This window comes from Periophthalmus magnuspinnatus, chromosome 17 (genome assembly GCF_009829125.3).
Source record: "Periophthalmus magnuspinnatus isolate fPerMag1 chromosome 17, fPerMag1.2.pri, whole genome shotgun sequence".
NCBI classification, from domain to species: Eukaryota; Metazoa; Chordata; class Actinopteri; order Gobiiformes; family Gobiidae; genus Periophthalmus; species Periophthalmus magnuspinnatus.
In genome coordinates, this window is record NC_047142.1 from 15585051 (window position 1) to 15596874 (window position 11824).

General features: G+C 46.4%; 1 protein-coding gene across 3 annotated transcripts in view; it reads right to left on the reverse strand.

Annotated features, from left to right (window-relative positions):
• Positions 1 to 10501, reverse strand: part of usp33 (ubiquitin specific peptidase 33) — a 55792-nt gene extending 45291 nt beyond the window's left edge. For all 3 annotated transcript variants that reach the window (XM_033982250.2, XM_033982248.2, XM_055228384.1), the window contains exons 1-4: positions 10364 to 10501; positions 1797 to 1894; positions 1152 to 1205; positions 783 to 845 (exon numbers count right to left, since the gene is read on the reverse strand). In XM_033982250.2, coding sequence (XP_033838141.1) covers positions 783 to 845; positions 1152 to 1205; positions 1797 to 1880 — 201 coding nt within the window. In that variant the 5' untranslated portion in view covers positions 1881 to 1894; positions 10364 to 10501. The remainder of the gene's footprint in view (positions 1 to 782; positions 846 to 1151; positions 1206 to 1796; positions 1895 to 10363) is intronic.
• Positions 10502 to 11824: the final 1323 nt, after the last annotated feature.

Genomic DNA, 11824 nt, shown 5'->3' on the forward strand with positions numbered 1-11824 from the left:
TCATGATAACAAATTTTGAAGTGTGATATATAGGTGAAAAAAATATAGATGATAAACGATAATATTGAACCCCAAACCATAAAGCAGATTTATCCCCCAAAACTAATCTAAATGTACAATATTGTTGAACTACTAAATAGCAGAATGCAACACTTAAGTAGTTAGTTTACAATTTTACTTCATAATTCAACATTCTACTGCTCAAATCTTATCATATTGCAGAAAACATTTACCAAACATTTCCAAGAAAAAAAAAAAAAGGTACACACGATAAATATTGACCCCAAACAATGATTGTTGTGTCATATATTGAATGATAAGTTGATATAATAATTACCGTGACAAGCCCAGGTGGAAGGACTGTAGTTTGTCATCGCTGTGATCCAAAATGAGTGAGTAAACGTCCAAACACATATCTAATTTGGCTGTTTCTTACCCTGCACAGTTGAATACCTCTCCTAGTCTGTGCCCAATGTAAACTGGACTGTGTTGTTACATGCAGTGGGTATCCAACTATGTATCAACTTCTAAATATGTGTTGGGATCTTTGAGATTCAATTCCCGACCCTTCAAGTGTTCCTGGCTTTACATGCATTTTGAAAATTCAATTTAAATTGAACTAGGTCAGTTAACCAGTTTTTCTAGTGTGTTTTTAAACGCAGTGATTGTTAGATATGATATGAACATAAACAACACGCAAATTATCTTTTGAAATTATTACCACTGAAATGTATAAACAATGTTTTAACATTGTGCCAACACAGTTCACAGAGATTTCTCACCTGTGAGTGGACAGTGCTGTGGTCAGCGTGAGACTCTCCACACCCAACATATGAACATCCATTCTAGGGAAGAGAAACCAATAATGTTATAGATAGTTCAGTGATTTAAAAGTGCAATTCAATTCACAGTACATCCAGGAGCATTAACATTTGTGAGAAGACAAATATGAACTGATAAACTAACACAACAGTCATATTTATTTCTGAACATGTTTGTCTACGTGGATTTTATAAAAACATGATATTTGTTGTTTGCAGAGAAAATTATGTTACCTAAATAATTGCTGCCATTTTAATTTGCTAATAGACACCATTCAAATTGCAACTCAATGCATTGTGCAAAATAAACCACTCTGGTCACTGCCTCACCTCAAGACATGCCCAAAGATTTGGTCCTCCTACTTCACAGTCTTGACACTGGCCCTGGAATGAGGAAAAGAGTAATGTCAACTTCTTTATACTAACAAGGCTTTATTTGAATATTTAATACAACAAACAGAAAATATTTAAAGAGGGGGTATTAACTGCTAGCACATAACATATTGAAATCACTATGTTATCTTTTATTGTTTTAAAAATGTTATATTCACTGAAAACAACATATTAACATGTTTTATAGGTTTTGCTTTTGAAGCAATGAGTTTCCCCTCCCTTTGCTTTTGAGCTAATGAAACAACAGCACATTGCATCAAGTTTGTGAAGTTGTAGTGTATTGTTTTGTATCATTCTTTTGTATATTTATGGAAAATTGCTGGTGCAGGAGTATGGGTGACACAGGCTTGTGGATTTAATCTTGTACAAGATTGTTCTGCTAACCATAAGGAGAGTTCAAATAGTGCCCAGGAGAGATCGCTAAATTACTCAAACATGTATGAATGACAAATTCTACTCAGGAATGCTTTTGATGAGGGAACAACATTATAACATGGTAGAAAGCTCCAAAAAGTCGATTTTGACTAACACCCCCTCTTTAATATAGCAAACAGAAAATATTGAAGTTTAATTTGGACTCACATGAGACTTCTGAATGAGTTCCTCTTTGGTGATCTCCCCCACACAATCGAGGTGAGGGCAGTCGGCACTGGAGCCTGGAGGCATCACTCAACCCTGGGCTGTGGAGAAAACAAAGACAGGTTAGACAGGATTATGATAGGCAAGGAATATTAATTTTGTGTTTTTATTAGAGTAATTTTTTTGTTCATCTATATCGGACAAATATAGAGATGATGTATTACCTTGTAAGGCTAGGCTCACAATTGAATCAAAACTGCAATTTGAATGAACGCAATTAACAAAGGCTGCAATTTTTGAACCATAACTTCCCCCACAAACAACACAATGTCCTGTCTTATTCTGCAAAAAACAGCTAACCCTGTAGTTTAGATCTGTACAAACATGTCCAATGTGATTCTTGTATTAGTTTGTCAATTCATACTTCAGCCTTTGTGTCAATTCTTCTGGATGCATTTAAAATGTGAACTTTGAACAGAATCTTATTATTAAAAAGAAATTGCAGATATAATTGTTGAGCAATCATTTCAGCAGGTACTGATACTAAACACAGGACAAAAATGAACCTTTCCTGAATAGCTTTAAAGTGATCTTGAGCTGTCAGAACAAGTTTAAGACCACATAGACTAGTATGCGCGATTGGACGACTATGGAACCTTCCTTGGTGGCTCTAGGATTACACAGGTAAGCCACATGGTAATATTGGTAATATGATTTATTTCTGCAATTTTGTGTTTAATTTCCAATCCATGTGACATGTGATACTTGAACCTAAATCTTTCATTTATTTTTATATTCATATTCAATACAGTATCCATATTGTATGACATTTTTAAAAATCACATTAAATGGCAAAATCGTTAACACTTACATCTTCCTAGCCGTATAAGTAACAGTTATAAAAATGTAAGTTCAGAAGCTAGACAAAGTAATGAGTCACCTGCATAACTGTCATGATGTCAGTTTCCCACTCCTCCCGTGCACACCTGGGGTGCATCAGCCTAATCACCACCACCTGCTGCTGAGTACAAGAAGGCTTGGCAGTCTACACTCGGTGCCAGACCGTCCGCGTGTAAAACGTGAATGTTTCTTGCTAAGCTTTGTTATATGGTACTTTCCGGCAAATGCTCATTTGGATTTATGCACCCTCCAGATTCCTGCCTCTACTCGCCCAGCTCCTGCGGCCACGTTCCAGTCCCGGTATCGCTTCCAGCTCGTCTTGTCTCCTGCTCGTCTCGTCACCTGCTCGTCTCGTCTCCTGCTCGTCTCGTCTCCTGCTCGTCTCGTCTCCTGTCCGGTCCTGGTCTCTGGTTTGCCACCCGCTCCCCGCTCTGGTCTTCGTCTGCTCCGCCCGCCCTGGTACCGCACCTGCTTCTATCCCCGTCCTGGTCCTGTCCTGCCCGCCTCTACCTGCACCGCACCCGCCTGACCCGTCTCCCGCTCCCCGGTTCCTGTACCTGCTCTTGTGACCTGTTTAAAGACTGCATTTTCACCGCTGTAAATAAACACTGTTAAAACTGCTCTGGTCTGCATCCTTTGGTCCTATCCGCACCGTTACGACAGAACGGTCTGGCCACTATGGACCAAGCAGGCTCAGATCCGGACCAGACGCGCCGCCTCACGCACTCTCACCCCGAGGCGGTGCTGGGTCAGCATGAACAATCCATTCGGACTCTATTGGAGCTAAATCAGACATTGTCCCAGCAGGTGGCACAGCTTAACCACCAGGTGGCCGCGCTCCTCGTCACCCCGCCTGCTGCAGCCGGAGCGCCGCCACGCCTCCCGGAGCCGAGAGGCACGGATCCGGAGCCGTATGCTGGACAACCTCACCTCTGTCGCGGATTCCTGTTCCAGTGCGAGTTCATGTTCCAGCAATGCCCTTCTCGTTTCAGCTCGGGGGCCACCAAGATCCGATATATATGTGGATTACTCCGGGGCAGAGCTCTCCAGTGGGCAGAGGCGCGCCTAATGAAGACGTCTGTGGATAGCCTGGATTTTAATGAATTTGTGTCCACGTTTAAGCTGGTGTTTGACCACCCGCACTACCAGGACAATGCTGCCTCCCGGTTATTGACTCTCAGCCAGGGCTCCAGGACGGTAGCGGATTATTCCATTGAATTCTGGACACATGCGGCGGAGCTGGACTGGACGGACAGCGCGCTGCGGGCTGTGTTTGTGCGGGGCCTGAACGAGACTTTGAAAGATGAATTGGTTTCCCGGGACGAACCCCCCGACCTGCGGACCCTCATCTCCCTCACTCACCGTATAGACAACCGCCTACGGGCTCGTCGCCGAGAGAGACGCCGGTCACCGGTCCCGCCGGAGCCACGCGCTGCCCCGCCCCCGCCGGATGAGCCCATGCAACTCGACAGGACCCTTGTGTCGGCCGAGGAGCGTCAACGGAGGCGTCGTCTGGCCGGGGCTTGCCTCTACTGCGGTGAGCGCGGACATTATGTGGTCACTTGCCCAGTTCGGCCAAAAGGGGGGGCCCACCAGTAGCACTGGGAGTACTGGTGGGCGAGCAACACATCCTGGACTCTTCTAATAGACTGCGGCTCAGCGCCACCCTGTGCGTTCGCACAGAGACCTTATGCGTTTCCGCCCTTATCGACTCCGGAGCTGAGAGGGACTTTATTGATGCCCAAGTCGCGGAACAGCTCGGGGTCTACCTGGAGCCCCTCGAACGCCCCTTAAATGCCCAGGGGCTCAATGGACGTTTTCTGGGGCACATCACTCACATCACAGAACCTGTCACCGTGATTCTGTCCGGCAACCACCAAGAGAACCGTCAGTTTCATGTCCTGTCCTCCTCCGCTTCTCCTCTGGTCCTTGGTTACCCCTGGCTACGCGCCCACAACCCTGTTTTCGATTGGGCCAGGGGCGGAGTTTCGGGCTGGAGTCCCGATTGCCACGCCAAGTGCCTTCGGTCCGCCCTCCCTCCGGCCGGGAGGTCCGTTCCTGTCGCTGATCCGTCCCCAGACACCCCCAATCTGTCCTCGGTGCCTGCTGAATATCACGACCTGGGGGAGGTTTTTAGCAAGAGCAAGGCCCTCTCTTTACCGCCCCACCGTCCATATGACTGCGCCATTGACCTCCTGCCGGGTGCCCCACTACCATCTAGCAGGCTATATAACCTGTCTAAACCTGAACGCGAGTCAATGGAGGACTATATCCGTGGGTCCCTGGCTGCCGGAATCATCCGCCCGTCCACTTCACCCGTGGGAGCGGGGTTCTTCTTTGTGGCTAAGAAGGACAAATCCCTGCGGCCTTGCATTGATTACCGGGGTCTGAACAATATAACTGTAAAGAATAAATACCCGCTTCCCTTACTGGACTCGGCATTTACGCCCCTCCACGGTGCGACCATCTTCTCAAAGTTGGATTTGCGGAATGCGTACCACCTGGTGCGCATCAGGGAGGGAGACGAATGGAAGACGGCCTTCAAGACACCCCTGGGACATTTCGAATACTTGGTTATGCCCTTCGGTCTCACCAACGCCCCTGCCGTATTCCAAGCCCTCATCAACGATGTGCTCCGTGATTTCCTTAACCGATTCGTCTTTGTTTACTTGGATGACATCTTGATTTTCTCGCGGTCCCCCCAGGAGCATCATCAGCACGTTCGCCAGGTTCTCCAGCGCCTCCTCGAGAATAAACTGTTCGTGAAAGCTGAGAAATGCGAGTTTCACGCAGAGGAGGTCAGCTTTTTGGGCTTCATTGTGGGGCGGGGCCAAGTAAGAGCTGACCCTGAAAAGATCCAGGCTGTCACTGAGTGGCCCGTTCCTACCAGCCGGAGACAGCTCCAGAGATTTATCGGCTTTGCCAATTTTTATAGACGTTTCATCCGGGATTTTAGTAGGGTTATCTCGCCCTTAACTAAACTCACCTCTCCTGCTTTGCCGTTTGCCTGGTCTCCTGAGGCGCAGACAGCCTTCGAGAAGCTTAAGAGACTATTTACCTCCGCTCCCATCCTGCACCAGCCCGACCCTTCACGGCAATTCATCGTGGAGGTCGACGCCTCCGACTCGGGAGTGGGGGCCGTGCTTTCGCAGAGGTTCGACCCCCACAACCGCCTCTGTCCCTGCGCCTTCTTTTCCCGGCGATTGTCCTCGGCCGAGGTCAATTATGACGTGGGGGATCGGGAGCTCCTTGCCGTAAAGCTGGCCTTGGAGGAGTGGCGCCACTGGCTCGAAGGGGCGGAGCAACCATTCATCGTCTGGACCGACCATAAAAACTTGGAGTACATCCAGTCCGCCAGGCGCCTCAATCCCCGTCAAGCTCGTTGGTCCCTCTTCTTCAGCCGCTTCAACTTTCTCCTCACCTACCGCCCCGGATCTCGGAACGTCAAACCCGATGCCCTCTCCCGCCAGTTCGCCCTGGAGGATAGCCCGGTCACCGCAGAAACAATTATTCCCTCCTCGTGTGTGGTGGCCGCGGTCCATTGGGATATCGAGGACACCGTCCGAGAGGCCCAGACCAACGACCCCGACCCAGGTAACGGCCCTCCAGGTAAACTGTTTGTTCCCGATTCTGTCCGGTCTCAGGTGCTCCAGTGGGTCCATGCCTCCCGTTTCGCCTGCCATCCTGGTGCCGGTCGCTCTCTCTCCCTCCTCAGGAGACGCTTCTGGTGGCCCACGATGGACACAGACACCCGGGCTTATGTCGCCGCCTGCCAGGTATGTGCTCGGGCCAAGGCCTCCCACTCACCCCCTTCTGGTCTCTTGCATCCTCTCCCAGTTCCTCGTCGCCCTTGGTCCCACATCGCCTTGGACTTCGTGACGGGCCTTCCCCCTTCCCAGGGGAACACGGTGGTTCTCACCATTGTGGACCGCTTCTCCAAGGCCGCCCATTTCGTTGCCCTGCCTAAGCTCCCCACAGCCAAAGAAACTGCCGACCAGCTGACCAGTCATGTCTTCCGACTCCACGGCATCCCGGTGGACATCGTGTCCGACAGAGGGACCCAATTCACCTCTCAGGTATGGCGGTCTTTCTGCGACGGTTTGGGGGCCACGGTTAGCCTCACGTCCGGGTTCCATCCACAATCTAATGGGCAGACGGAGCGGGCCAACCAAGACCTGGAGTCGGCCCTACGGTGCACAGCCTCCGCCAACCCCGCGACCTGGAGTACTCACCTGCCCTGGATAGAGTATGCTCACAACTCCCTCGTGAGTTCCGCCACTGGTATGTCCCCCTTCGAGGCATCGCTGGGATATCAACCCCCTCTCTTTCCCACGGAGGAGAGGGACCTCGCCGTCCCGTCTGTTCAGCGCCATCTCCAGCGCTGTCGCCGGATCTGGAAGAAGGCCAGGGCGGCCCTTCTTCGGGCTGGAGCGCGCACTAAGGCGACGGCCGATCGCCACCGTGTCCCGGCGCCCGTATACCAACCTGGCCAGATGGTTTGGCTCTCCGCCAAGACGGTCCCGCTGAAGACGGACTCCCGTAAGCTGTCCCCCCGATTCCTGGGACCGTTTAAGATCATGAGGATCATAAATCCATCGGCGGTGCGCCTCCAGTTACCCCCGTCTCTCCGGATTCATCCGACCTTTCACGTCTCCCAGGTTAAACCAGTCCGGACCAGCGACCTGTGCCCTCCGGCCGATCCCCCACCGCCCGCCCGAGTCATTGACGGCCACCCGGCGTTCACCGTCCGCCGCCTGATTGACGTTCGTCGCCGTGGTAGGGGCCTCCAGTACCTCGTCGATTGGGAGGGTTACGGTCCGGAGGAGCGATCCTGGGTGCCCAGGGCACGCATTCTGGACCCCGACATGGTGAGAGACTTCCACCGCGCTCATCCTGACAAGCCTGGGGGTCCACCAGGAGGTGGACCTTAGGGGGGGGGTACTGTCATGATGTCAGTTTCCCACTCCTCCCGTGCACACCTGGGGTGCATCAGCCTAATCACCACCACCTGCTGCTGAGTACAAGAAGGCTTGGCAGTCTACACTCGGTGCCAGACCGTCCGCGTGTAAAACGTGAATGTTTCTTGCTAAGCTTTGTTATATGGTACTTTCCGGCAAATGCTCATTTGGATTTATGCACCCTCCAGATTCCTGCCTCTACTCGCCCAGCTCCTGCGGCCACGTTCCAGTCCCGGTATCGCTTCCAGCTCGTCTTGTCTCCTGCTCGTCTCGTCACCTGCTCGTCTCGTCTCCTGCTCGTCTCGTCTCCTGCTCGTCTCGTCTCCTGTCCGGTCCTGGTCTCTGGTTTGCCACCCGCTCCCCGCTCTGGTCTTCGTCTGCTCCGCCCGCCCTGGTACCGCACCTGCTTCTATCCCCGTCCTGGTCCTGTCCTGCCCGCCTCTACCTGCACCGCACCCGCCTGACCCGTCTCCCGCTCCCCGGTTCCTGTACCTGCTCTTGTGACCTGTTTAAAGACTGCATTTTCACCGCTGTAAATAAACACTGTTAAAACTGCTCTGGTCTGCATCCTTTGGTCCTATCCGCACCGTTACGACAATAACATATTTTCAGATTTTTATACAGCGCTTTTCTGCCTTTTAAAGCACTCAAAGCGCTTTAGATCATGGAACCACTCACTCATTCAGACACACATTCATACATCAGTGGAAAAGCGCTTCACATCAAGTAAACACTCACCCATTCAGACACACATTCATAGAACAGTGTACGCAGACACTGGTGTATGAATGTGTGTGTGAATGGGTGTGTGCCATACCTTTTAATTCTTCAAATAAGGTCGGAATTCAGACTAAAACCGAATGCTTTCACTGACAGAGGCTGTGGACCTCTTAATTCAAAAGACCCAAGCTGATCATAAATTTTGATTCAAATTCTATGAATTGCACAGCCTTGTGTTTATTGCAGTTATAAAGTTATGTTATGCCTAGTCTTACTGGCTACAATGGGTGTATGTTTTTCGTCTCTAGCGGACTAGCGGACATTTAATAGTTGAGGAGTGACCTTATCAGTAACAATATGTCCAGCATAATACTACAACAAAGTCTGATAAGATACAGTTTTATTCATAACAGTGCAATTTACAAAATGCATTGCTGTGCACACCTCCAATACATGCTGGTATTGATGTTTTGAATATAAGAGGTGATATTATAACAGGATTAACACAATCCAAACAATTACACACCCAACAAGCCACTCGAGGATGATTCATGGATGATAAATTAGTGACAAAGGTCTAGTGAAATATATGATATGCGTTAAAAGTTTTCATTGGTTGAAATTGAGCTTGATGGCACACTCAATCATAGGAATAAACCTGTATAACTGTGCTCCTGTCGTTTTTTTTGTTTGTTAAATTGTCTAAATTTGTTAATGTTGTCACAGCACTAAACTTGATTTCACTACTCAGATTCCAATACCACAATAAAAAAACAACACTCTTTATTTAGACAGCAGAATGTCATTTTCAACATTAAATCATAGTACTTTCTTTTATATTACCATGGGGCCTTATATCTGTGTCATCCCTCCGATGTCCACGTAGTGGTCCATGGGCGTATACTAGCCAATGTGCTCTTATACTTGTTCTGCTACAGCTCAAGATCATTCTCAAGCTATTCAGGAAAGATTCATTTCTGTCATATGAATGTGAATGTTTTTAGTATTTTTAATTTTTCAATACTTTAGACAACCATAGTTTGGACTAAAAATTCCTAGTTTGTGTATTCTATTGCTAACAAATGTATTAATGTATTGTATTTTGATTCTGCAAGCAATTTGCATTATAATGACAACGCAGTGAAGTCCACAAATCTATTCCATATTATTTGATGAAAGGGCTGATAGTCAATGATGATGACGACAGATAGCACAATAAGAGGAATCCATTGCCACAAACCAGACAAACTGCTCCAAATGAGAAACAGCGCTCCCGGGGATGTGCAAGACTGGAGCTGAGAGGCTGAGGGTGCACAAAGAGGTGTTGATTCTGGGTGGGGTCGACACCAGACCAACCCGGTGCACGTGAATGACACATCAACTTTTGTTCATAATCACGGCGTGTACTTATTATTATCATAAAATAGCATTAACAACTGGAAGCATCAAGCATTGTGAATGTTGTAGCGTTAAACGTACAGTCTGCAATATGACGTGTTGCATGCTAGCTGCGTGAATGGCACTGCAAATCGAAAGTAATAATTGCACGTTTGATATTTTAATTATATGTTTTGGTTAATTAATAAGTGAGTGTGGTGTTTAAAAGTATAGATAGTACAGCTGAGCATGGGATCGGCTTGGTCTCTTACTCTGGGTGAGCTGTCAAAACCAGGCTAGGCGTTGACAGCGTCATGCACTGTTAGCTCTTGCGCCGATTCTGTTAGCACTAGCCCGACAGCAAATAATCAACATCTATTACATTGTTTAATTGTGAATCCGCGTGTAATCCACAATATATGTTACAAAACAACCATTCGGTGTATCTAGCAGCGCTAAGTGATGCAATATTCAAATTATTAATAATTTATATCGATGCTCATCACTGGAATGCTAGCTAGCTTTAGCATTCCTAGCATCCCTGCATTAACACCAAACTGGAGGCATTGGCACCAGATATCTCAGGAATGACAACAATGCCAGGCTCAATTTTACCTTTACAGTGAGCAGATGCAGTCCTGTTCAAGTAGAGGCGGTAAAATCTCACATCCACAGATTCAGATCATAATAAGAGACATGTTTTAGTGGAAATCCTTCAGTTTAAAGTCCGTGCGCCTCCTGCTGCTGCGCTCTGCGTGGTTTCCAGCGTTACACAAGGACACGCCTCTTTCCGGTCACATTCAAACAACTCTAATCTGCGTTTATTTTGCATTTCTAAGAATAATAGCTATGTGAAACCTGATCATTTCACTACTGAAAAATATAAAATATAGTTTCAAGATCTTAATCATTTATTAAGAAACTTGCCATTATACAAAGTATTTTTTTTTTATTATCATCATCACTGTACCGGACATTACAGTCATCTAGTCTTTATTTGTGTTTTTGCTTCAATCTTACATTTTTGCTTTATTAAATATTATTACTAAATTGCCTAATGTCTCTTAGTTTAATTGCAGCACCCTATGACTCATTATTATGCACTAAGCGGCCATAACAAATGGATTTCTCCAATGAAGAGAATCCTAATTTTTAAAAAGTCAAACTTATTGATATTTTCACGTATAACTTCTTTTTTACAATCAATTGTGTTCTGTGAGTCAAATAATCAGAAAATAAATGGTCTAATCAAAAAACTACAAAAAATGGATACTTTTGTTTATCATTATCACATGTCCACAGAACACAGCTCCAAATGGATGCATCAGGCCAGGGATGAAGTAAACCCATCCCAAACGCCATCTAGTGTCCAAAGTACAATTACCAATGCATGCAATGAACTTACTCTGACATTTAGGTTTAGGTTTGTATTTCACTTGGTAAAAAATAAAGCATATTACATTATATAAGAGGATGAATTGTTACCAAAAAAAAAAAAAAAAAACCAAACCCTAAGGGGTTTAAAATGTTGTAATCTCCATATAAATTGCACATTTTAGGCTCTAACAAAACGTCTGTGTAATCCCTCAGTCGTCCAGGTCTGATCTATAGTACTGGAGTATAATAGAGCTTTATATATATTTTTTCTCCAGATTTTATATATAGGCACTTATTCATAATAAAATAAAACACTCATATTTCAAGCAATGTCATTTCCTGCCTTCATACCTTGCCAATCTTTCTTTTCAAATCATGTTTACAAATAGCATAATATACAGCTTTATTCGTTTTTTTTCTGCAACTGAAAAATATATGAGCATTTTTTTTTTTCTTAAAGGTGCACTTTAGGAAAAAGAACTTTCTGTGGATACATCAGTTTGTATCTGTAGAGATGTTATTACTTTACCTAGAATGTTCTACACTACAGTATGGCATTAAACGTATCTATTTCCATGAAGACAACCAGGTCACGCCACCAGGCCAAGTTACAGGTCAGATCTGTAGAGAGGCAAGTAAGAATTCATGTTTTTCAAGCAAGTTCTTTATCATTAACAAACCCTGCAATTCAATAAATGC